Source organism: Haliaeetus albicilla, chromosome 2 (assembly GCF_947461875.1).
Source record: "Haliaeetus albicilla chromosome 2, bHalAlb1.1, whole genome shotgun sequence".
NCBI lineage: Eukaryota > Metazoa > Chordata > Aves > Accipitriformes > Accipitridae > Haliaeetus > Haliaeetus albicilla.
The window spans coordinates 21,184,740-21,210,246 of NC_091484.1; the positions used below are offsets into that span (position 1 = coordinate 21,184,740).

General features: G+C 45.1%; 1 protein-coding gene across 1 annotated transcript in view; it reads left to right on the forward strand.

The window, feature by feature from the left end:
• Positions 1-25,507, forward strand: part of EEPD1 (endonuclease/exonuclease/phosphatase family domain containing 1) — a 72,207-nt gene that overhangs the window by 19,628 nt on the left and 27,072 nt on the right. Inside the window, exon 2 of the mRNA XM_069809377.1 lies at positions 23,145-23,196. Within this exon, the coding sequence (XP_069665478.1) occupies positions 23,145-23,196 (52 nt within the window). The remainder of the gene's footprint in view (positions 1-23,144; positions 23,197-25,507) is intronic.

Here is a 25,507-nt window from a genome sequence, read left to right on the forward strand (position 1 = left end):
GTTTAATGAGAGCCTTGTAATGAAATTAATGTCCCTTTCCATCTTCCCAGCCTGTGTGATTCTTTAGGTGCTCTGCTTTTGGTTTGTATTTTTATTTATTTTAAATTTTTTTTAAAATAACCTATAGCCATTTAAGACTAAGCTGTAGCTGTTCTGTGTTTGGGAATTTATTTGACGCTCTTTGAGAAAGAAGCAGCCTAAAACTTCTGCTGCTTGACAGAGCCTTGCTGAGAAGACGACTGTGACGCTTCCCATTGCTGTCCTATGCTTCTAAACTAGCACGGTCATCCACCAGGTTTTTCTCCTGCCTCCAACCATAATTAATCCTTCACAAAACAGTATTTGCAAATTGTAATAAAAATTATAGCTAGAACTATTTGGCCAAATGAAAAAAAAAAAAAGATAAAAAAAGGGGGGGTGTGCTACAAAAATCAGAGCAGTGATCCAAACAGCAAAGAGTAACTGCTGAAGTAATGAATAAGGCATTAATGCTTTCCTTAAAGCTGAAGTAGGAGCCCTTTAAACTATATAATCAGCACTTACATAATACGTATGCTTTCATGCACTGTAAAATGTCTAAATGAGGCATTAAGAAGTGAGGTGGTCTAAGAGGAGAAGGCTGTGGCTGTGGACTGTAGCCACCATGGCTCTGTCCCATCTCCTTCTCTGACATCATGTTGGATGAGTGTTGCCATTTCTCTGCAGCTTCAGGTGGATTCTCATTGCCACTTAAGAAACACGTGTTTCTGAGATCCTCCTGCTCGCTGCTTGTTACTTTTTCTCAGCACCCAGAGCTGATTGAGGTTAATCTGGGAGCTTGTCTGCCGAGTAAACTGGCTTCACTTAAACAGCTGCTGAACGTGGCTTGCTGAACAGGAGTGGTGACTGCTCAAACCACCTTATCTGCAGGTGCAAGAGAAAGCCAGTCTATGCCCTGGCTGTACGTGTTGGGGGTAGTGCCATTTGCTGCCTCTGTGAAGGACGTGGAGGTCTGCGAGGAAGAGGGTATGAATACCCCAACTTTAAAATACACAGGTGGGAGAGCTGCCGTGTAGGGGGGATGTGGCATGGGGAGAGGTTCACCAGGTGGTCACCTCTGACGTCTGGTCAGCACTGCTGCCCGTCGGAGGAGATGGAGCTCTGCCAGCCAGCCATCCCAGGAGGGTGGATGCAGCCAGCACAGTTGTGGTCCTGGCGCTGGGAGCAGGGTGCCTGCACAGTGCTGTAGTGTTTCAGCGTGATGCTGCTCTGCCTGACGATGTCCAGCCATGCTGCGCTGTTCCTTATCAAATCGGAGCACTGGGAGACTGACAGTATGGCGCATTTGGGTGTTTTTATTACTCTGACAAATGCAGTGGTTGTATTTGTCATAAAGGAGTGGGAAAGTCATGACTGATGCCCTTGAACTTGCAGAAATTGTTGTAGAAATGATGTGGGATCCTGGCTTCATGGCTATTCTGCCCATTTGCCTCGAGGTTCAGGAGGCTCCACTTTAATGGTAGTCTTGAGCTTCCACAGCACATCTCTTTTCCTTGTGACCGAGGAGAAACTGTGAGCTGCCTTGCTCCTGTGTACAGTCCTCAGCTGCAGGGAAGCATTTACTGGGTGTCCCATTGTACACAGGATTTTTGCAGACATTAACTGAAAGATGGTTAATCTGCTTTTGTAATGGTGCCTGTTATTGCTAGCGACATAAGCTTCCGTGTATGTACCCATACGACACTCTTGATCTGAAACTTGTTATTCTACGTATAAGTATTCCACAATTTAAAACTTTCAGTGATATCTTCCATGGTAGAAACTTCAGATTTCTCCTCTTCTGTAGAAGAAATAGATCATTTTAATGAGGTTCCTTAACTGATGAGGTTTGTTCTGATCTCAAAGTCATGAGATAATAGAACAAAAAGGCTGCTGTGATAAGTGAATGTAAAATAACTCAACTGTGCTGTTTTCCAGTACATATTAGAATACGGGAAAAACCTTCTGCTGTGCTTGCTTCAAGGGTATTTTTAACATGGCACATTAATAAGCCCATGCCAGAAAATGCCACACTGGTTAGGAGCTCAGCAGAAGCTCAAATAAAGGATTAGTTGCCCTCCACCTCCCCCATTCCTGAGGTGTGACTGACGTGACTGTGGTTTCGTGGTGGGTGAGATGTCCCTTCTATAGTATCTTTTGGGCAAATGTTTCACAACAGCGTGTAATCTTCTATGGAGAGCAGCTTCAATCTTGACAGCAGCTTGCAGCCCAGAAAGCTTGGGAACCACCAGATGAGACGCTTATATGGACAGTGTGACATCCCGTTATGTGAGATGAGAGTGGGGGGAAAAGCAGAGAAGCTGTTTGCCTTCTTTACTGTGTGTCTCGCTCTGTCCTCTGAAGAGTCTGGCACAAGCTGTTGTTGGGGTGGGAGAAAGAAAACATTACTTGACCCGTGTGACTAATCAGATAAACCTATTCCTCTGTCAACAAAGACCACTGTGGTAGTATGTATTTGCTACACAGGGTAATTATCTTTTATGATAGGTAATAAGTTATTATGCTCTATAACAGTACATAATTTGGGGGAGTGGTTGCTGTGGCAGATGGTAGCCCTTCAATCCAGAAGATCCTGGAGAAGCTCAGCTAGGTCAGCAGAAGCCTTATGAAGTTCAAAAGGAAAGCACATAGCCTAGCACTGCAGGTAAAATAACCCCTTGCTTTAGTACAAGTGGGCAATTAGCTGGTTCAGGATCTTCAGAACAGACATTGGAAGAAGCTTCCTCAGAAGTTGGTGCAGCACTGGAAGAGGTTATCTCGAGGCCATGGAGTCAGTGTTTTTGGAGGTTTTCAAGACTTAGCTGGGTGAAGCCACAGCTGACCTCATGATAGTCCCGTGTTGAGGGGGTTGTTGCATCAGATGGTTGGTTTTGACCAACATCTCTGTATTTTTGGATCTTTAGTACTCTTGGAGACAGACACCCAGGATTTGGTGATGAAGGATTCTTCTCTTTACCACACACAGTCTCTAGGAATTTTCGGAGATGCAGTTGAAAAAGTGAATGGTAGCAGCCTGTGGAAATAGGCCGTAGTCTGCTCTGCTATATATGTTGCATACTTTCTTTTTGAGTGGTCTGTCCCTTCTGCTTAGTATAGCTCTGCTGGAAAATTCTGCCAGCAAACCGAGCAGAGGCTGGTTCAAGGACAGCAGCTGGCTGGGAGAGTGCCAACTCAGTTTTTCTGACTTTGAGAATTGAGGAAGGATTACGTTCTCTTCTCTCCCAGATTAGAGTTGCAGCTATGTGACACATCCCCTGGAGGTTTAAATCAAAACCTTTCTGTGTTACTCTGATACTCAGAGCAAAGGCTGTATGAGGTTGTGGCTTTTGACTAACCAGAGGCTTAAGCTTCATGTAGCCGCCATCGCACTTCAAAGTCATTATTAAAGTAAAAAACAACTGGACTGATAGAAAGACTGTCTGATCTGCTATTTGGTTTAAAGTTATATAAATGGCACTCCAAATGCCCCATAAGCTAAATTCCCTATTCTAGTGCAGTATCACGTGATGTTGTAGATGAAGCTGGTAGAATACTTCTGTAATTAGCTTTTCAAAGGAGGCTTTTAACTTCTTACCCTTATGTGACAGATGGTTTTCTTATCTAATTTGTGCTTTCTGTGGGCTCTTGCAGATGTAACCTCAGTATTGGCTGATTATTATTTTCTGACTACAATATTCTGTGCATTTCTGGTGACCTAAGAGTGTAGCATCAGCATAAACAAAATTCTTTATGGCTTGACTTCAACTCCACTTGTGAATAGCCTTACTCAGTTGTCTACAGCGGCGTTTCTGACAGTTAAAGGCTCGGGTGCATGCAAGACGGAGGAATGCCATCTTCATTGGTATGCAAAACTCAGGTTTTCTGCCTTTGCTCCCTCTGGCCTGCTTCTTTTCACAGTTTTCCATTTCTTTACTTCACATTTTGGAATGTGTGATTGACCTCAGTTTTAGGAAGATGGATGTATGTTCATATTCATTCAAAGCCTGGGTACCAAATTATTCTGTTTTCTGTAACCTTTAAGTGGGCTAGCCAAGTGACAGTTTTGAGGAAGTCTCATCTACTGCAGCCTTTCCTTCACCATATGTTATAGATGCTATAAAGAGAATGGCACAGTTGTTGGCAGTGGATCCTGCCGCCATTCCTGTTTGTGGTGCTATAGATGGCTGTGCTGGCTGACACGCTCAGCTCTGTTGACGTGCAAACTCAATAGTGTTAGGCTAGGCCTGCGCTGGAGGCTTATGCTGAAGTAGTAGCGCAGAAATGTTATCTTGTCAACCCGCCCCTTTTTTCACCCTCATGGTGACAAGGCCTCAGTCACCTTGGCAAAGTCTTTTCTTCATCCTTTGACACCTGCCCCTTGCTCTTGCAGGGCACCGCAGCATCAAGGTCTTGTCACCAGCTTCCTGAGCTCCACTCTAGAAACACAGTTGGGCTGGCTTCTAGCCACGCAGTGGGAAGTCCTTAAAACGTACAGGCTGTCCCCTACTACAGTTTCTGCTTTATTCTCTACCTATTGTAATGATGCACTTCATTTTATCCTTTCTGTTGAAATGTCTTTAAATTTGTACAATGACATAAGCTGCTCGTGAAAGAGCCATAGGGAAAGGTACACTTGACCAAAGCACCACTCTTGATTTCTGTAGTGCTCCTATAGCAGTGCATCTCCTCAGCAATTTCATAGCGTCTCTCCGAGCACCTCTTGTGTACGTTCTCCTAAATTAATCCCCGGTGTTCAGCCTCCTCTGCTGTTTAAACAATTCCACTTTGGCATGAAGTGTTTTGCAGAATATGCTCATACAAAATGCACAATTGCTATGGTGCTCTGCCAGTGTCTTCAAAGTAAGAGCCAACTTTTGAGAGTCAGTCTCTTTGTTAAGAGCATACTATACAAGACTTTGAAGTCTGTATCCGGATTCAGCCAGAAAGCTTCAATACTCTTTGCATAATGGCAGGCTAAATTTTACTGGCATTCGGATGCCACCAGCTGATTGTGGTTCTCCTGCCACCAAACTGCAGTGTTACTCTTGAGGCCTGCATTTAACAAAATGAACTGGCTTCCACTGTATTCCTTTGTAAGGTTTTTAACCAGGAAAACCCATTTCTCTGAGAGGAGGATGTGCGTGTATGCCAAGGTAATAATGCATTAAGTTTCTGAGAGCGAATAAGGGGACACGAGGAGCTTTCACATAAGAGCTTGATAGTATATGGTTCACATACCTGACGGAGAAAGGAAAGCAAACTATTGCAAATCATATTTTGTCACTTCCCAAGTTCAAGTCTGTTTTGCAGGGACACAGAGGTAAATTCAAGTAGAGTCCCTATTAATCACTTTGCCTCCCAGGGCCCCATAATTTTATTGGTAGTTTTGTTCTTCATGGCAGAACGATAGTGTGATGGTATGCCCTTTCCCAAACATGCCCATTCAATTTAATTAAGGACAACTCAGTTTTTCCATTGCCGCAGTACGGCAGCATTGGATTGACGAAGGTGCCATTTCTGGAACTAAGAAGCTCTACCCCAGCAGGGAATGATTCAGAAAATCCGGAAAAAGAACCAGATGTCAGAGACCACTTACACTATAACATAATGCCTATATTTGGAAGCTGTAAATCACCTTTGATTTTTATGACCATCTAAATTTTTGTTTTCAGTCTTGGTCTCCTCCCTTGTTGGACAGATTTGAATAATTCAGTGCAAGTTAAATAACTTGCCCATGTCCAGTTTTAATGACTTAGAAGAAATCAATGTTGCCGCAAACACAACACTCTTTGTGAACCTCTCTTCCTGCAGAATTATAAGGAAACAGGCATCCTCTGAAAAATAAAAAAATTTAAAAAAAAATCCTAAGACTGTGAACATTACACAGACCATTTTCTCTGATTTCAAAACCACTTGACGTGAGGTGAACCGGTTTGAAGGGAGATGTTATTACTCTTAGCTAAATATAGTAAGAAATGCAATATGGAAGAAGGAAAATACATGTTATCGTGATACAAATGAACCTAAAAGCCAGCTCCCCCCTGTTTTAAATATGGGCGACTGGTTTTGGTTTGCTGTCTGTCAGAAGTGAGTTGAAACAATTCGTGCGTTTTTTGTGAGTAAATGTAACTGTCATCAGATTGTTTCCTGTCCCCCCATCCCCATCCCTGTCCCCCCAGTAGTATTCCTTTCTGCTGCCTGAATTATCGTGTAGTGAAGTGTTTGGCACAGGAGTAATCAGTGAAGGAGCAGGTGGAAGTGGTGACAGAGAAGTCTCCTGGATTGTCACCCCAAGTTTTGAACGATGTCGGAAGTTAAGCTGCATTGCTGCTGCCTGGACCTGATCCCTGTTAGTGGTTATATGCAGACAAGATTGCTGCGCTCAATATAATTTAATACAGGTATTTGATTTGCTGCTTCTTTATTCATTAGGCTACTACTCTCTAATCATTATGTTACTGGCAGTCTCAGGCCTTCCATGGTTTCATATCATGCGTTTGAGAATTTGGGGGTTATTTTCAGCTACCTAGTCTATTTTAAACTCTCTTTTAAAATAAAAAAAAAAATAAATCAACAAATAATGAGTTAGAACAGATTGATCCTTTTGAGCCATTTGTCTAATTAACCTTTGACTCTCAGGAATCAGCTTTGGTTCTGTTCCATCAAGTGCAGTGTATCCCAGCCCTTAATAACCAACATTTCTTCTGAGGACCCTGGAAGTCTTCCATTACTCTTCCTTCCCTAACTGCTGCCACTTTCTTGACATTGCACCGGTTTGCAGAGACAGACTTGTAGAAGGATAGGAAAGAATAATATGAGGACAGCAAGAGAAAAGGGCATAGGATGGCCTATAACTTAGCAAAGTGTTTCTAAACAGTGCAGTTAGCTCAGGACTTGTGTCTTCAGTGTTCTGCAACCCAAATTGAGATGGGTTAGCAAATCTCTGTGAACGTAATAATGAATGAATGGAGAGTATTTATGCACACCCTGCATGCACCCAAAAGGAAGTCCCTTCTGCAACTTCCTATGGTTTAAAAGTTTGAGGGAATCCTCAGAAAGAGAGACTTTATGCAAGTGGAAATGAGTAGACAATGTCCAGTCTTCTTCCCCCTTTGCTGAAAAACGGAATGTCGTGGTTTCAGCCCAGCCGGTAACAAAGGACCACGCGGCCGCTCGCTCACTCCTCCCGCCCCCCTCCGGTGGGATGGGGGGAAGACGGAGGAGAGGAAAAAAACAAACCTGGAACCTCGAGGGTTGAGATAAAGGCAGTTTACTGGAACAACACAAAGAAATTGCAACAACAACAACGGTACTAATGAAAAGGTATACAAAAAGAGTGATGCACAGTGCAACTGCTCACCACCCGGGACCCGACGCTCTGCCACTTCCCCCACCGAAAAGAAGAGCCCACCCCCCGGCCCGCTCCCCCTTTATATACTGAGCATGATGTCACATGGTATGGAATAGCTCCTTGGCCAGTTCAGGTCAGCTGCCGCGGCTATGCCCCCCACCTACCAGGTTCCTGTAAAAAAATTAACTCTATCCCAGCTGAACCCAGGACATTATCCACCCCTTATTCTATACCATCTACATCATGCCCAGATCTTACATTTTCCAATCGACCACTACCACTTCCTTGTCTTATATATATAAGTATATGGACTTGCGTCCGTCCCCATCGCCCCGCCGCACACACACACACACGCAAATGGTATTCCTTTAGCGTATGGGCTATCCCTCTAATGTGTCCATTGATTTTATTTAGTCCATGACTTTGGGGCTCCATCTGTTGTAACAGTTCTTCAGGATAAGAGAGATGGTGTGAGATGTTGGGTTGTTGTATGCTGCCTCTGGAACTTGTGGCTAGTACATTTGGTGCAACTCACGCCCTTAGTCTGCAGGTCGAAGATGTTGATCTTGAGGAAATTGCTGGGTGTCAGTTCAAGTTCTGTCGCTGTTGTACTTGGCTTAGTTTCAAAGTCCATCCCGCAGTCATTTGGGTAATTCTTACAGTAATACCCTTGATATGGCATATAGACACTATAGATACAATGACATGCATTGGCAGGGTATTTAGCAGTTAGGTATCATACAGCCCAATTCACTGGCTATTCTCTCCCAAAATCAAATCTCCCTGAGGTACACATCGAACTTCCCCATCCTTCTGCATCACCCACCAGGTGTACCCAGGTCCCTGAGCAAAAACAACCCCTTGAATGGGTTTGCCTCTGCTTGAGGGAGGACTAACCCAGACTGTCTTTCCTAACATACTCCTCATGCGCACTACAGGGACTTTATCGCCTTCTATAGTATGTGGAAGTCTTGGTTGGGCGGGGCCAGCCCGATTGGCGGATCCTCTAGTATTAACTAACCAGGTGGCTTTTGTTAAATGTGTATCCCAATGTTTGAAAGTCCCACCCCCCATTGCTCTCAATGTAGTTTTCAGCAGTCCGTTGTATCGTTCGATTTTTCCGGAGGCCGGTGCGTGATAAGGGATGTGATATACCCACTCAATGCCGTGTTCTTTGGCCCAGGTGTCTACGAGGTTGTTTCGGAAGTGAGTCCCGTTGTCCGACTCGATTCTTTCTGGGGTGCTGTGTTGCAATAAAATTTTCTCTTCAAGGCCCAGGATAGTGTTCTGGGCAGTGGCATGGGACACAGGGTATGTTTCCAGCCATCCAGTGGTTGCTTCCACCATTGTAAGCACATGGCACTTGCCTTGGCGTGTTCGTGGGAGTGTGAGACAGTCAATCTGCCAGGCCTCCCACTGTTTATATTTCAGCCATCGCCCCCCATGCGACAGGGGTTTTTTGCCGCTTGGCTTGCTTAATTGCGGCACATGTTTCACATTCGTGGATGACCTGTGCGATAGTGTCCATGGTCAAGTCCACCCCTCGATCTCGAGCCCATCTATATGTTGCATCTCTCCCCTGATGGCCTGAGGTATCGTGGGCCCACTGAGCCATAAATAGCTCACCCCTACGTTGCCAGTCCAGGTCCACCTGAGACACTTCAATCTTGGCGGCCTGATCTGCCTGCTGGTTGTTTTGATGTTCTTCAGTGGCCCGACTCTTGGGTACATGAGCATCTACGTGACGTACTTTTACCACTAGCTTCTCTATCCGAACAGCGATATCTTGCCACAGTGCGGCAGCCCAAATGGGTTTACCTCTGCGTTGCCAGTTGCCCTTCTTCCATTGCTGTAGCCACCCCCATAGGGCATTTGCCACCATCCATGAGTCAGTATAGAGATAGAGCACTGGCCACTTCTCTCTTTCAGCAATATCTAATGCTAGCTGGATGGCTTTCACCTCTGCAAACTGACTCGATTCACCTTCTCCTTCAGCAGTTTCTGCAACTAGTCGTGTAGGACTCCATACAGCAGCCTTCCACCTCCCATGTTTTCCCACAATGCGACAGGACCCATCAGTGAACAGGGCATATTGCCTCTCATTTTCTGGCAGTTTATTATACAGCGGGGCCTCTTCAGCCCGTGTCACCTCCTCCTCTGGCAACATTCCAAAGTCTTTGTCTTCTGGCCAGTCCGTGATCACTTCTAAAATTCCTGGGCGACTGGGGTTTCCTATGCGAGCCCGTTGTGTGATCAGTGCAATCCACTTACTCCACGTGGCATCAGTCACGTGATGTGTAGAGGAAACTTTCCCTTTGAACATCCAGCCCAGCACTGGCAGTCGGGGTGCTAAGAAGAGCTGTGTTTCAGTACCAACCACTTCTGAAGCGGCTCGAACTCCTTCATATGCTGCCAATATCTCTTTTTCAGTTGGAGTATAGCGAGCCTCGGATCCTCAATATCCCCGACTCCAAAACCCCAGGGGTCGGCTTCGGGTCTCTCCAGGTGCTTTCTGCCAAAGGCTCCAGGTAGGGCCATTCTCCCCAGCTGCAGTGTAGAGCACATTTTTAACATCTGGTCCTGTCCGGACTGGCCCAAGAGCTACTGCATGAACAATCTCCCGCTTAATTTGTTCAAAGGCTTGTCGTTGCTCAGGCCCCCATTTAAAATCGTTCTTCTTCTGGGTAACTTGGTAGAGAGGACTTACAATTTGACTGTAATTTGGAATATGCATTCTCCAAAAGCCCACAACACCTAAGAAAGCCTGTGTTTCCTTTTTATTAGTCGGTGAGGACATAGCTGCTATTTTGTTGATCACGTCCGCAGGGATCTGACGACGCCCATCTTGCCATTTTACTCCTAAGAACTGGATCTCCTGCGCAGGTCCCTTGACCTTACTTTCTTTTATGGCAAAGCCAGCCTTCAAAAGGATTTGGATTATTTTCTTCCCTTTCTCAAAAACTTCTTCTGCCGTGCTGCCCCATATGATGATGTCATCAATATATTGCAGGTGCTCTGGAGCTTCACCTTTTTCTAGTGCAGTCTGGATCAGTCCATGGCAAATAGTGGGGCTGTGTTTCCACCCCTGGGGCAGTCGATTCCAGGTGTACTGGACACCCCTCCAAGTGAAAGCAAACTGTGGCCTGCACTCCGCTGCCAAAGGAATGGAGAAAAATGCATTAGCAATGTCAATTGTGGCATACCACTTAGCTGTCTTTGATTCCAGTTCATATTGAAGCTCTAACATATCTGGCACAGCAGCGCTCAGCGGTGGCGTGACTTCATTCAGCCCACGATAATCTACTGTTAGTCTCCAATCCCCATTAGATTTCCGCACGGGCCATATGGGACTATTAAAGGGTGAGTGAGTCTTGCTGATCACTCCTTGGCTCTCCAATTGGCAAATCAGCTTATGGATGGGGATCAGGGAGTCTCGGTTGGTGCGATATTGCCGCCGGTGCACCGTCGTGGTAGCAATTGGCACCTGTTGTTCTTCAACCTTCAGCAACCCCACAACCGAAGGGTCTTGGGAGAGACCAGGCAGGGTAGACAGCTGTTCAATCTCCTCACCAAAGGCCCAACGGTACCCTTTTGGGTCCTTGAAATACCCCCTTCTGAGATAATCTATACCAAGGATGCACGGGGCCTCTGGGCCAGTTGCAATGGGGTGTTTATGCCACTCATTCCCGGTTAGACTCATTTCGGCTTCCAATATGGTTAGCTCTTGGGATCCCCCTGTCACACCAGAGATACAGATGGGTTCTGCCCCTTTATAACTTGATGGCATTAGGGTACATTGTGCACCAGTGTCTACTAGAGCCTTATATTCCTGTGGGTCTGACGTGCCAGGCCATCGAATCCACACTGTCCAGTAGACTCGGTTGTCCCTCTCCTCCACCTGGCTGGAGGCAGGGCCCCTCTAATCCTGGTTAGAATATCTGTTACCCACTTTTTGCACATATGAATCAGAAGTCCCTTCAAGAGGATCAGAAATGAGATCGGCCCATCTACTGCGCCCGGGGGACTGCTCACGGGAAACTGGAGCAGCAGTTTTCCAAGAAGAATCTTCTTTTCTGGTTGCTTTTTCTCGCAACTCCCGTACCCGTGAATCCAAGACTGAGGTAGGTTTTCCATCCCACTTCCTCATGTCCTCTCCATGGTCACGCAGGTAAAACCACAGGTTAGCCCGTCGTGTGTACTTTCTCTCTCCTCTCTCTTGGGCAGAGGAACGCTTACTCCCAATAACTGCAATGCGGGCCTGTACAGGTGAGGAGGAGGACATATCTACTTTGAATTGCTGGAACTCTCGGGACAATTCCTCTACAGCTGAGACACAGGCCCGTAGGGAGGAAGAGAGACTTCCTTCATATTGCCGGAGTTGGACAGCCAATTCATCCACCGTTTGTCCATAGCCTTCTTTCCAGGACATTACTGCCAATGAGTTGGCATAGGTTGGTGGTGCACTTCGTAGAAACTTCCGCCACATCGGTTGTGTGCATTGGACTTCATCTGGATCTGTGGGTGACTGCGCATTTTCTGGATCACTATAAATCACCTCCAGCACGGCTAATTCCCTCAGGTACTGGATACCTCTCTCCATGGTGGTCCACTTGCCTTGGTGACATGTAACTTCATCCCTGAAAGGGTATCTTTCCTTTACACCTAACAGAAGTCGCCTCCAGAGGCTGAGGACTTGTGTTTTTCTCCCAATCGCCTTGTCGATACCCCCTTCTCTAGACAGAGATCCCAACTGCTTGGCTTCCTTACCCTCTAATTCCACACTACTAGCCCCATTATCCCAGCATCGGAGCAGCCAGGTAACAATGTGCTCACCTGGGTGGCGGCTAAAATCTTTTCGCATGTCGCGCAACTCACTCAGGGATAGAGATCGGGTAATTATTTCAGGTTCTGCCTCTTCCTCCTGTTCTCGCGATGACCCTGGTTCATCTTCATCTCTCACTGAGCGAACTGATTTCTTTGTGTGTTTCTTTTTCTGTACAGGGGCGACTGATACTGGCACAGGTTGGTTCTCTGGTTTAGTGGCAGTATCTGTCACCGGGGTAGGGGCAGCCACGGTACCTGTTGTCGTGGTAGGGGCAGCCACGGTGCATGTTGTCTTGTTTTCCATCTTTTCCCCCTTTTCCCCCTGGGGGTGCTGCATAGTATCAAGCAGGGTTTGGTAGATACCGGCCAGGGCCCAGCACAGTGTAGTGAGTTGTGTGTCTCTGGGATAGCCACAGCATTTTCCTTTCAAAAATTCTATCACTTCATGAGGGTTCTGCAGTTGTTCGGGAGTGAACTTCCAAGTCACTGGAGGTGAGAAGTTCTCTAGATACCTGCCCACATCCTCCCACACACCGTGCCACCCATAAATATCCAGCTTTGGGACAGATCTCTGGGTGGTACTCTTAAAGAGCCTTTTTGTAGCCCTAGACAAGACCTGAAACATAGTCAGGAGGCATAGCACTAACAGCACACAGGCTTGCGCATCCCAAGGATATTCAAAATTCTCGAAAACTGTTGTAATTAGTTGGAAAGAGAAAAGGGAGGGGAACAGATGGGGGGAAGTATCCCCCCCTGACTTCCCCATGGGTTGGGTGTAATTACCAATAAAATCCGACAGAAGGTGCCCAAAGTGTGGGAATGATATCACTGCCTCATACAGATAACAGCTTAACCTCATGACCAGTGATGTAATCATTTCACAAGTCGACATTGCCCAGTACAGCAAAATGATAATCCCAATCACTCTCCCAGAGATGAGATACGCAACTACAGGCAATACATAAAGCATATAAGAATTTACAAAATGCCACCATGTAAACAACTGAATCAACATTGTGACTAACATCTATTTATCTAGTATAAGAAATGTGTATGACAAATTTGTTTCAACACGCTCTGGCCAGATCTGTCGTTATCTCAACCCTTCGTGCCCCACGTTGGGCGCCAAAAAGGACTGTCGTGGTTTCAGCCCAGCCGGTAACAAAGGACCACGCGGCCGCTCGCTCACTCCTCCCGCCCCCCTCCGGTGGGATGGGGGGAAGACGGAGGAGAGGAAAAAAAACAAACCTGGAACCTCGAGGGTTGAGATAAAGGCAGTTTACTGGAACAACACAAAGAAATTGCAACAACAACAACGGTACTAATGAAAAAGTATACAAAAAGAGTGATGCACAGTGCAACTGCTCACCACCCGGGACCCGACGCTCTGCCACTTCCCCCACCGAAAAGAAGAGCCCACCCCCCGGCCCGCTCCCCCTTTATATACTGAGCATGATGTCACATGGTATGGAATAGCTCCTTGGCCAGTTCAGGTCAGCTGCCGCGGCTATGCCCCCCACCTACCAGGTTCCTGTAAAAAAATTAACTCTATCCCAGCTGAACCCAGGACACGGAAGAATCAGGCCTGAGATGTGATCTTCTATGTGGAGGTGATTCAGAGAAATTGACTCAATAGTTTGATTAACTATTAAGTAGGTATTCTTTATTGGCAGCGCTGGATGCACGGGGGATCGCTCCACCTATCGTGCACACCGTCAGGTCTAATTGTGCAGGTTAAATACATGTTCTACATACATATTCACTAGATTTCCGAGAAATGTTATACATATTCATTAGTTTTCCGGGAAACTATTAGCATACGCAAATGTCCTTTACGCAGGCGCATTGAAGGTCTCTGGTGGTCTTCAGGAGTCCTCCGGTGGTCTTCCATAGTCTTCCTCACTTGTCCGCTATTTGACCCTTCTCAGGTGATTCTGCGCAGTATGGTCTTTTACATGTTTTAATACATCAGTGCTCGTTAGTGCTCTTATTATCTAAGTTCTCATTAGTGGTGTAAAAACCATATGGTTAGTTTAAGCTAAATTATCTACAAGGACGAGAACAAAGGCAGGAGTTCTTATCTTTTCTGGCCCTATCCAAGCAAGGCCTCTACTTGAGCCTTCTCGACAAGATCGTAAATTTATCAAACATTTAATTAAGTTTTGTGATTGTTCATGGTTCCTTCTTGCTCATCACTCCCAAGTACCAGTCTCTGACAGGCTTAATCCTTGATGAGCACCAGTCTTTGGTATGTAAAGTTACAGAGAGACAATCATTAAGCAATTAGCAGTTCGTTCTCTATATCAGAGGGGGAGGTAAATAGGACGCTTCCATGCTGCTCTTAATCCTCTCTATGATAGAAACCCCCAGAATTTGCAGAAGTGTTCTGTCCAAGCATCAGTGCCTCACAACTCAGGAGTCATCTTTTCTGGGCAGATGGACAAGAAAAGAATGATGTTTCTTTAGCATCATAGAGAGTCTGGGAGTTTTGATAAGCTCCCCTCTTATTTCACTGTGCATGACCTGCTCTGCTTACTGACATAGGAAATGTCTGTATGCACAGCAGCAGCATGGATTTCGTCCCTTTGGAAAGAGCCTGGAATGAGTGTTCCCAAGGAGGAGGTCAAGAAGCCTTCCAGGTCTCATTATACTTGGGCATTCATGTGCTTTCTGCTGCTGGTTGTGGTTTGGGTTATTTTGTGAGCACGTCTTCCTCCCTTCCAGAGTGCTAGGAAGAAGTTTGCTGTTCTTGCAACCTCCCTTTCTGGTTTTGCACTCATGCATTGGGAATGCATAATGTCCAGGGTTTATGAATCAGCGTTCTGTTCCTGCTGTGATATAGCTGGGCTGAAACCACAGCATCAGTTGAACATCAGATCCTCAATGTAAAGTTCATAGGTCCTGCAAAATGATGGCTTTGCCACAGGTATAGGAAAGAGAACAGCAAGGAGAGAGCTGTGTGAGAGAGAGGATTGAGAGAGCATCCCTGGACCCAGGGAACTTCTGAAATGGAAAAAGAAAGGAGTGAACTAATTCAGTTACCTCCTGCCTCTCAGCTTGGGTAATGCTGCTGTTTCCCCCCTTCAGCTCGCAGTAGTAACCATCCATAATTCATGTTTTCCCCCTTTTAGTTCCATTACAGTTTCCTTTCTCCCCATGACAAATACTCCACTCACTCACATAATGTAATAGGATCTGTGAATGCAAACATCGGGGGAACAGTGTTTGTCTGGCCTGTGTTACACCACCAATTTGCTTGATGGATTTCAACTCCTCTGCTCCTTCTATTTACTCCTGGTTCCCTTCCCAGCTGCAGTGTCTTGATCTGCTTTTCAGTTTCAAACCATTCTGCAGGCAAATCAGTGATGACTAGACACTGAAGAACAGCTGCTTTCATCCGAACTGGGAAACTGCAAAAAAGTAGCCCTAAATAAATTTACATATATATATTGAGAGAGAGGAGAGAGAGAGATAAAAAAATAAAAAAAGTTTGTGAAATTATGTATAAAATTTATAATAGCTATTTAATATGTAAGTATATATAATGTATTTATATAAATACATACTATGTTATAATATAGGTATATATATAAAGTAAATATAATTTTTTTTTTAAAGGAAATGCAGCTCCCTGATTTTATCTTAATTTCTACTTACTGTAGATACATTTTTCCTGAGAATCTTCCAAATCATTTTGTTGTGTCATTAGCTGGCAGCTAGTCCCAAAGCAATATGGCATGGTATTCTCATCCAAGCCCATCAGCTTACTTCATAAGCTCTCCCGTGGCTTCCAGCAGCCGTTAAGACGTGGCAGCAGATGCGATTTTTCCTTCCATTTAAGGAGTGATTGAGAAGATGCAGATGCTTTTAGTGGAAAAGAAGAAGCTGATTTTATTTCCTTGTCAGACTTCATAGGGGTAGATGGAGGAAGTTTATGAGGCTGAAAGTCATTAAGCATGCTTTTTTTCTTCTGTCTGCTTTTGTTTTTACTGGGGTTTGAGTGAACAGGGTCTTGGGGGGGGAAAGACAACTTTGCAAATTGGATATGCCAGCAAAAATGAGATGTTTTTTCACATTGCATGCACTGATGAACATCTTAAAATTTACTCATTCACTGTAAAGGCACCACATGTAGGTCAGCTGTTTCCCTGGTCAGCATGGGCAGCCCCAAGGAGGGAGCAGCACAGATCGCTCTGCAGCCCCTCAGGGCTGGAGCTCGAGTCAGTGCTCAGAGACTTGCTCCTCAGTCATCTCACCGTGTTAAGCATAGTCTGCCGTACTGTGGGTGGGAGCCCGCCATTCCTTCACCTACCTTTGTGCAAGGTAATCATCACCGTGGCAGGCAGAGTCAAGAAACCAAGCCTCAGCTCTCATTAGACATTATCAGCAAGGGAGAACTCCAAATGTGTCAGCAGCAGCTCTGTATTTAAAACAACCAGCTAACTAAAAAAACCCCCCAAAACCTCCATCCTAAGTACTCCTCCCCCCCATATTTGCTTAAGCAGCAAGATAAATGTTTTTGTCATGTTTTGGCTGTTATCATTCCCCACCCGCTATGTACTTCCCAAAGCAGCATGGGCTTGGTGCCTAAGCTTCTGCCTGCACTTGAAACAATTAGAAAACAGTTAATCATGGCCCTTAACCTCAGACTGTCGACAGCCGGCTGCAGCAGGGATGCACCACAACCCTCGCAGTGAACACATACCTGCGACGGCCACTTCCCCATCCCTTATCGTTCCTCACCCTGTCATCTGGCAAACGCCAAAACAAAAATAGGGGCTGCGGGCTGCGATGTGAATGGTGATGAAACAGAGCATGTCCTTTCGGCAGGAGAGCTGGGGACTGAGGTCAGGTATGGATGGGGAGAGCAGGCAGCTGATGGGGAGCGCTCCCTCCCAGGTACCAAGGGCCATTAGCACAGCTCAGCTGCTTTTTTTTTTTTTTTTTGCTTTTTTGCTTCCAACTCTCATGTTTCATGCCATCTCTTAGAGCAGAACTGATTTATGAGTGAGGTCAGTTTGTGTAGATATGCAAATACAATTTTAGCATACAAATTTGATGACCCAAGGAGTCTTGTCCTTTTCTTTCTGTTAACTAACTCCAATGTGAGTTTGTCATCAAGCACTTCTGTTACGTGCATCCATGCTCTACTCTTGGATATGTAAGTCATCCATAAAACTTCACTGTGGGCCCTAACATGGTTATGGGGATCTTATCTCAAGAACAAAGGGGAAAAGTTTATAGACTGAAAGGGAGGGAGGAGGGAAAGATTTAATCATGCTCAGAATAATGCTTTGGGATTGAGTGTTTTTTGCGTAGGCTATTTATAATAATGTCTGTGAGTCTAGCTGAAGCATGATTCGGTACAGCTGCATGCTAAAGAAGGAGCCAGAAAACTAAGAGAAGTCAAATGGCATTTCTTGATGTTGTTAAACTTTAGTCAGGCTTATGCAGTGACTAACAGAAAGCATGAGGTTTTTGGAAAAACTCAGGCTCTGAGCAAAGATGTATAAGCTTGCAAAGCAAATTGAGACCAATCCTCAGTTCACATTGCAGCTGGATGACAAACCCGGGTCGGTGATGACTGGCTATGAGCCACATGCCCTACCTACCCGCAGGCAGGAGACGGGCAGTGCTGGCTGTCTGGGGAGCTCTGCTCTTCCAGGCTGAGGAGGAAGGGTCGCTGGCTACTGGGAAGGAAAAGCAAAATGTTACTAAATCCAGCTGTGCCGGCATGCCTGGAGAGTCACTATGCACCAGCTGTTTGCAGGCTAACAAGGTGTGGAAAGCTAAGGTGCAGGCACCAGGAGTGCCAGCTTCCAGGTGGGTTCTTGCTGCTCTACCTTCACAGCCGCCCTGCATCACAGCACCTAGCAGCTTCTCTAGGACGCCACTGTGAGGCCAAGCGTTTGTTTAAATGCTTTGCTGACTCTCTGATCATTGAACTTAGTGCTTCACCTCTTTCCTCACTTCATTCTCATTCTCTTTTTCTCAAAACCACCAGGTTCTGCACTGAAAGGGAACCTCAGCTCCACTCTGGGGTCGGCTCAGCAGATGCAGGTCACTGTACTTGTTGATGCAGGGCTCTGCTCTGGAGACCTTCTCCCGTGACAGTGGCAGCCAAGTGACCTGTGTCCATAATGGCTGCAATTCTAGTGCTGTGCAGGGATGGTCCAGAAACTGGCTGTAATCCTAAATCCTCTCTACCCCTGTGCTAGAGCACCTTCAAACTAGTTTTGGAGGAAGCAGCTTCTCTTCCTCAGGTGAAGACCTCAGGTGCATTCTGGATGGATGGATCTTGGATCTGCCTTGCGCAGCGGTTTCTGTCTATCCCATCTGCCTTGCTGTGGAGCCATAGGTTTGCTGGTTTGCAGGCAGATGACCCTGCGGTGGGTCTTAAGAAGGCCCTGACATCCCCTATTGCAAGAGCAGATGGGATTTTGTGAGCAATGCGAACTCAAGCTGGGAAGTGAAGCTCAATGCAAATAAAACGGGATGATGGCTCATAGTGAATAGGAATGCACCAACCAGCAAGGGACCTATTAGCAAGTTTGCAGCATTGCAAAAGGTTGCTGAAAAGGCTTAAATTATTCCTGGGTACGTGGGATTAGAGAGAGGAACCTAATGTTACGTGGTTTTAAGTAAGAAGACTTTGAGGAAAGGATTGCAATGCTACCCTGAGGAGTAGAAATGTGCTGTAGCTATAGGCATTTGCTTAGCACTGTGACTAATCTTCTGGAAACCAAAAGGAATTCCCTTAGAGGAGAATGCCGTGCGTCACCCGCAGCCAAAAAAAGAGGGAGTCATGTGTTTCCTTGACAGCACATCATGTTTGCATATTTTTACTGCTGGAGGAGAGTCCTTCATCCTGATCACTGCATGTTTTCAAGTATTTTGAGTGTGCCTGGGGTGCCAGGATATTAATTTCAATAGCTTTGTTTAAATAGATCATGTAAGTAATTGAGTCAGTGACTATTTTTAATGGGGTTTCAGATACAAGTAGGGCCATTTTCATCAAGTTGGTGTAGTTACTTGTGTTACAGTTTTCTTACCAGTATACTTTAAAGCTCATAGATTAGAGCAGGTGCTCCAGGAACCAAAAGGTTTCTTCAGGAAATATGATTTTTCTACGACTTTATTAATGAGTTAGTGTTTGTGTACCGCAGGTGAGTATGAAAGAAATGATGCAATGGTGTATAAACAGAGTACTTAAGTCTTGTGTTGTAGACAGCAAGAGCTTGGGCTTCAGCATTGGCTTTTGGTAACTCTCTTTGCATTTCCGCTTTATTAGAGAGTTTCCCCCCCGCCCCCCAGCTCAGTTACTTATTATGTTTCCATCTACTCTGAAATCCTTGGCAAACACATAAGCTACAAACAGCATATGTCGTTATGAGCTGCTTTCAGTGTTTGTAGGATTGCTGATGTAGTGCCTAAATAAGCAGCCTGATTTTTTTTCAAAGCGTCAAACCCCCCCAAGCAGCAGCCTTGAAAGAAGCTGCATTTCCAAGTCGATATTGCATAAAGTAGCACATACTAATGTTGCTTGGAATTCCTGGAAGAAATAGCAGTAAATAACTGGCTATCAAGAGCAACTTTCCAGGTAGTGGACTGTTAACCAGTGCGCAGAGACAGCATCCGTGATGGTGCTTCAAGGAAAGAAGCGTCTTGCAGCTGGTTATATGAAGGTTGATATTTGCATTTGCTGATTCCTTTTGACCCAGAAAAAAAACCTGGTGTCACCTGGGAAGGAAAGAGTAAAGTACTGGGCAACCATTGAGCTCTGTAAATTTATAACAGTAGAGGGAAGTCTTTTTCTCACCAAGAGTCAAACCAATGTTGTTGCAAATCATGTAACAATGTTGAATTCAGATTTTCTTCTGGTCCTGCACATGCAGTATCTCTGCAGCACATAAACATTTTGTACGGGTTCTTCATCTCTGAACAAGAGTGCAGCATCCCTGTAAATACAGTGAGATAAAGTAAAAAGATTCCTGCTCCCTGTTTTATTACTTACTTCTGTGTAACGCTGTATACTTTGTTTTAAATAAAAGCATACCAGTTGAAGGAGTGCTTGTGGGGCTTTACTGGTGTAAATGGGAAGGAGAGTAGGTTTGTACAGTAAGATGATGATCTGTAATGAAAACAGTACTTGCGTTTGGGGCAGTCTGTCTTTCTTCTGCAGCTATTGAGTGTCAGATAATCCACAATTAACATTCTAGAAATAAATCAGTCAATTGGTAAAAGCACCAGCAGCCTTGATTGATAAATTCTACCTTTTGGTGATTAAGTGATTGAAAAGTCTCTGGCTTCAAAAGGAAAAAGACAAAAGTAATTTGCATAACAAAAAACCACATTGTTGTACAGCTTGCTGAAAGGAATGGCAAAATGTTAGATTTTACTACGTACACACAGACTTGAAGCAGTCTTTGCAGCAGCCCAGCTGGCTGTGAGCATCCTGGATGCCTCCACATGTGTGTTAGACTACTTCCCTCTCACCTGTCCTGTGTTTTTCTGAAGTGCACTGCAACAGAGGCGGCTTACCCAAAACTGAGGTGAGCCCTGAATTCCGAGACAGGTCTTGATTGTGGCTGCATTGCTACTGCCCATGCTATTGGACTTTGCTCTCCAAGATGCATCAGCCTAGGCTCCTTCTGAAGTTCAGGGCTGGACACAACACTGCAGTGTTTTTTAAATGGAGGTGCCTTCTTTGCTCAGTGCCTGGCCTATCTTTGTTTTGCTTGCTGGCTGAATTGCAAGGAAAATGATGTCAAAAAATACCTTGTATTGGCTGTGTACTTACCTATCAGTTTGGCTGCATGCTTGTGTGCGGCCTAATGTGTTCACCAAATGGTAACAAAAAATCGTGTGCCCCCTGCTACTGTAGTGATTGGGCTTTCATGGAATACCTTTTTCTTTTTCCTGACTATCCCATTGTTTTCTGAACCATCTCCACCCTCTCTGTCTTAGTAATAATAGCCTCTACAGACTGGAAATGTGTGGTCTGGGGCTCTTTTATAATTCATTGGATATAGGCTTTTTATGATGCTTTGAAGACATCTGAAAACTAGAAGTACATTAAAGTGAAAGCACATTCGTGTTTAGGGGTTAGCCTGTGAATACCTGTAGTAGAAAGCATTGTAACACAGTAGAAGGACAGGACTAAAGCTATGTTTTGCCAGTTGCTGTTACAGGATGGATGTACATAACTAATATATAAGATGCCAATGGACATTCAAGAATTATGCAATATTACTCTAAGGTTTTGAAAAGGTAATAAAACTTCTTGTAGTACATGGCAAATTATATCCTTTGGCAGACTTCTACGTCGACTATTTGCACAGTCTTGAATATGAGCTTTTAACTGTACTGGCTCTTTGCTGTGTCTGTCTACAGAGTTGTGAGAGTCATTTAAACAATATTAGTACGCATCGTTTGATTCTTCCACTGCCATGCAAATGTTTCTGTATCCCTGGGTAAAGGAAATTATCCTCTGGAGTCCAAGGATAATATATTAAGCGACTGGTTTTAGGACTGGGTAAGGAAGGTGAGCAGTCAGAGTTGCAATACTGGTCTACTCCACAGGTGAAAAGCCTGCCAGCTTTCTGCAAGCCTGACTTGGGGCAGTGTAGCGTAACAGCAGCTTCTGCTCCTGTGGGAGGACATAGGGGATGATGCCAGGATAAGTGGGTTGAGCTGCCCTGGGGGAGTGAGGTTCCTCTCTCATTTCACTGACCATATAGTGAATCTAAATGTTAGCTTCAATTAGGCACCAAAGCTGGAGAGAGCTAAAGTTTAGGTGGGCTGAATCGTAACCATGCCATCCTAAAGTAGATATCTGGCTCTGTAAGTGGACACGTTGTTGATCCCTTCTACTCTCCGGCCAAGGCAGCTGCTGTGGGCTGCTGATGGCAAGTGCCCAGGGATGGGGAGGTGTGAGGTGTGGCCTCACCAGTGCTGCGCAGAGGGGAAGGATCAGGATCACCTCCTTCGACCTGCTGGCAATGATTTGCCAATACTTTTCAGGTTCATACCTGTCCTGTGAGCCCTGCAGCTTGGTGGGGATGCAACAAGATCTCTTCCTGAAATTCCTTAATGTGGAAAGGATTGGGCTTTTGCAGTACATGGGGACGCATGCAAGTAACTGAAGTTGAATGAGGATGGGTAATTTCTAATTACTCATTAAACCAATTATGAAAGTATAGATGTTGTACAAGGTTCTCTTGTATACCTTGATTTAGCTGTGATTTTACCTGTTTTACAGGGCAGAATCCTGCTTGAGTAACTCTCGTAATTTTGTTGAAGTGAATGAAATTCAGTGAGCGGGATTTAGCCCTGAGAGGTAAACTTAGAAAAGATTCAGTAGGTGAAGAAATTTGGGGCTGATTAGCAAATGGCATTACAAGAATAATAATTATGGATTATCTCTCTACCCTACTTTCAAACAGTTATGCACATTTCCCTCACATCTCCCTCAAATGTCTTGAGCTTGGTTGTCTTAGTTACTGTACCTCATATATAATATTGTAAATCCCTGGGAATGACTTTGGGACTCCCAGAAACCTGTTGATACTGAAGAACAAAGCTGACTAAAACCAATAGAAACGTTTAGAATCTTTCTCTGTGTTTGTTGTTCAGAAGATCCTTCAGTGTTAATTTAGGTTATTAAAAATGTAATGATTAATGCAGTTTCTCTGTAAGGTAAGTTCAGATACGCTTATAGGTCAGAAACCAGAAAAATCTGTTTAGGACAGCTAGTTCAAAGCAAGCAAAGTAACACTGGTTCTCTCTTGCTTTGGTTTATTCTATCCTGAACAGTTTTTGTATCTGTACCTCTGTAGACTCTTTTGTGAAGTGAGAAGATAAAAAGAGCTTCAGTTCTGCTCTTACTTGTGTTTCTGTAATGCTTGCGATAGAGTGATTCATTCTTTTTTCTCTCTGTTTTTTCTTACAGTATCAAGCTTTTGGCTGTGCAGGAGCTGGTCGATAGAGAAGCGCTGGAAAAGGTATTTAAAAATATATCTGATAACTCTGTCATAATACATTTAAGCTCTTAAAGCTCTCTGTATTAGTTGGGCTTCCTAGCTTCATGGAAAATCATGCAGCATAAAATAGGACATCTTCCTAGCTACATAGTACATGAAGTCAGAGGGGTGATGTTTTGTCCAAGTTGACTGCATGCTTTTGGTGTTTTCTGATTTTACAGTGGACCTGGGGTAAGCAATGCCTCTAGCCTGCCCACGTTAGCTTTCCCAAAATCAGTTCCTTGCTAACAGCTGGGGATAAGTAGATGATTTGAACCCACAGAGATGAATGTCTGAAGCAGAAAGAGTGTCCTGAGGAGCCCCTTTTGAACATCCAGCTCAGGAGAATGGCAGGAGGTGCCTTGGCAGAAACATGGTTTAATTTAGTGATGAAGGGATCAAAGCGGCTAGCTACTCAACATGAGCCCTAACACCACCAGCTGAGTATATGGCGCCTGTTCGCCTGAGCTCTCCTCCTGTCTAGTTCTTGCAGGGATAGGCCTGCTTTTAAGTCTGGCCTTCCAAGGAGCTGAGGGACGTGCCCCAGGGATGGTGGGGTTTGCAAACAGCCTGCACTCGGCTGTGTCGGGGGCAGAGAGGAGGAGCTGTGCAGAGCTGATGGCTTTCTCCGTCCAAGCAACGTGGTCCTGTTCAGGGGGCAACCCTCCCCCGTCCAGTGCGTCAGACCCCATCGGTTTAGCCAAGGCACCGGTGCCTCAGAGGCCTGAGATCCCACCTGCAGAGCCGCAGCAAAACCAGTAGCCACAAAAGGCCGGAGGGTTTGTAAATAACAACACCTAGTGTTTCTCCTCAGCCAAGGGTATTGCAAACACAGCAGTACCCTATAGATCGTTTCCTTCTGCGTGAAGAACCAAATGTTGTATTTACTGGTTTATGGTTTTGCTGGCCTGGAGGGTAGGACTGGGCTCCAAGTGGGTTCCCTTCATGTTCTGCACCAGCTCCTTCATCTAGAGGACCAAGGCGCCAGCTGGGAGGCAGTGTGGAAATATGAGAGACTTGGCAGGATTCAAAGAAAACAACTAGATTCATAGCCCTGCTGGGAAGACTGCGGCCTTATGGCAGGCATTGAGCTGGTGCTGACCCAAGCAGCCCCTCTGTGGCTATGAGTGACCTGGCAAGGCTCGGTGAGGAAAGAGGAAGCCTTCTCCTGCCTCAAGCACATCCTGTCTCTGTGAAGGAGAAGGTTCTCCAGCACTGTGTTAAGGCTGCATCTGCCAGGTACTCTAGAAATACTGGGTAAAATGAAATCCGGTGCCAGCAGGTGCTTCAGCCTTGTGCTTTGCCACTGACTGGAGATGCATTTCACAGAGGTCTTTCGTACAACCCAGTTAATTCAAGAGGGGCCTCTCTTCATTGGCTTTGGTGAACTCTGATTTTGACCCAAAGAGGTGGATTTTGTTAAAAGGCAGCAATGGAGTGCTAGGCAGGTGATACTGTAGTTTTTTGCATGCGCAGAAGACACGGTTCTCAACCACTCATTGTGCAAAACAGGTTAACATTCACAAATTGTCATCGTTTGCAGCAGTGGGCTTCTCTGGCACCTTGCACCTTGTAGACTTCCCACCTTTCTGTCGGGCCTATGCTTCCCTTTGGCCCAACGCCTCCTAAAACACGGCTTGGCAAGGGCAGGTGACCTCAGCCTAGTGGGAATGGCTGTTTGAGGCATTGTCTGGAACTCTGCAGGAAGCTCTTCAGAAAGGCTCAGCCTCAGAAAAATGATCTTTCTAAATTAAGCTCTCTGAATATTTGATATCTGCTTTCATACAATGCCAAGCTTAAAGAATTTAAAAGGCCAGTTTAGCCCTCTGGAAAATAACAGGGTGGAATTATGTAAGTTCAAAGAAGTTTGCTGTCTTTATTTTTTAAATACAGGAAGGGAAAAAAAACAGACTAGAATAAAATCCCTTGTCCTGCCTGCTTGCAGAGTCAGGTTTTGAGAACACATGCTGAGTTTTGTACTTGTAAATCATTATTTATCACATTATATTGCAGGGATACAGAATGTTATGAAATGATAATATTTTAATATTCATTGCAAGATTGAGTTTTCTGGTTTTTGAAGGGAAGTTTTCTTTAAGATAGCTGTGGACATGATAACTTAAAAGTGTTTTTCCTATAGGACACTTTCTAGTCTGTCGTAGATGGCTTTGAACTTTTGTAACCTTATTATTTCTAAAATGCAATGCTCAGCTTTGAAAGTGTTGTTATATATTTTTGACACTTGCATGGAAACCCAGAGTGAGTAGAAGCATGCTGGTGAACAGCAGTGCCC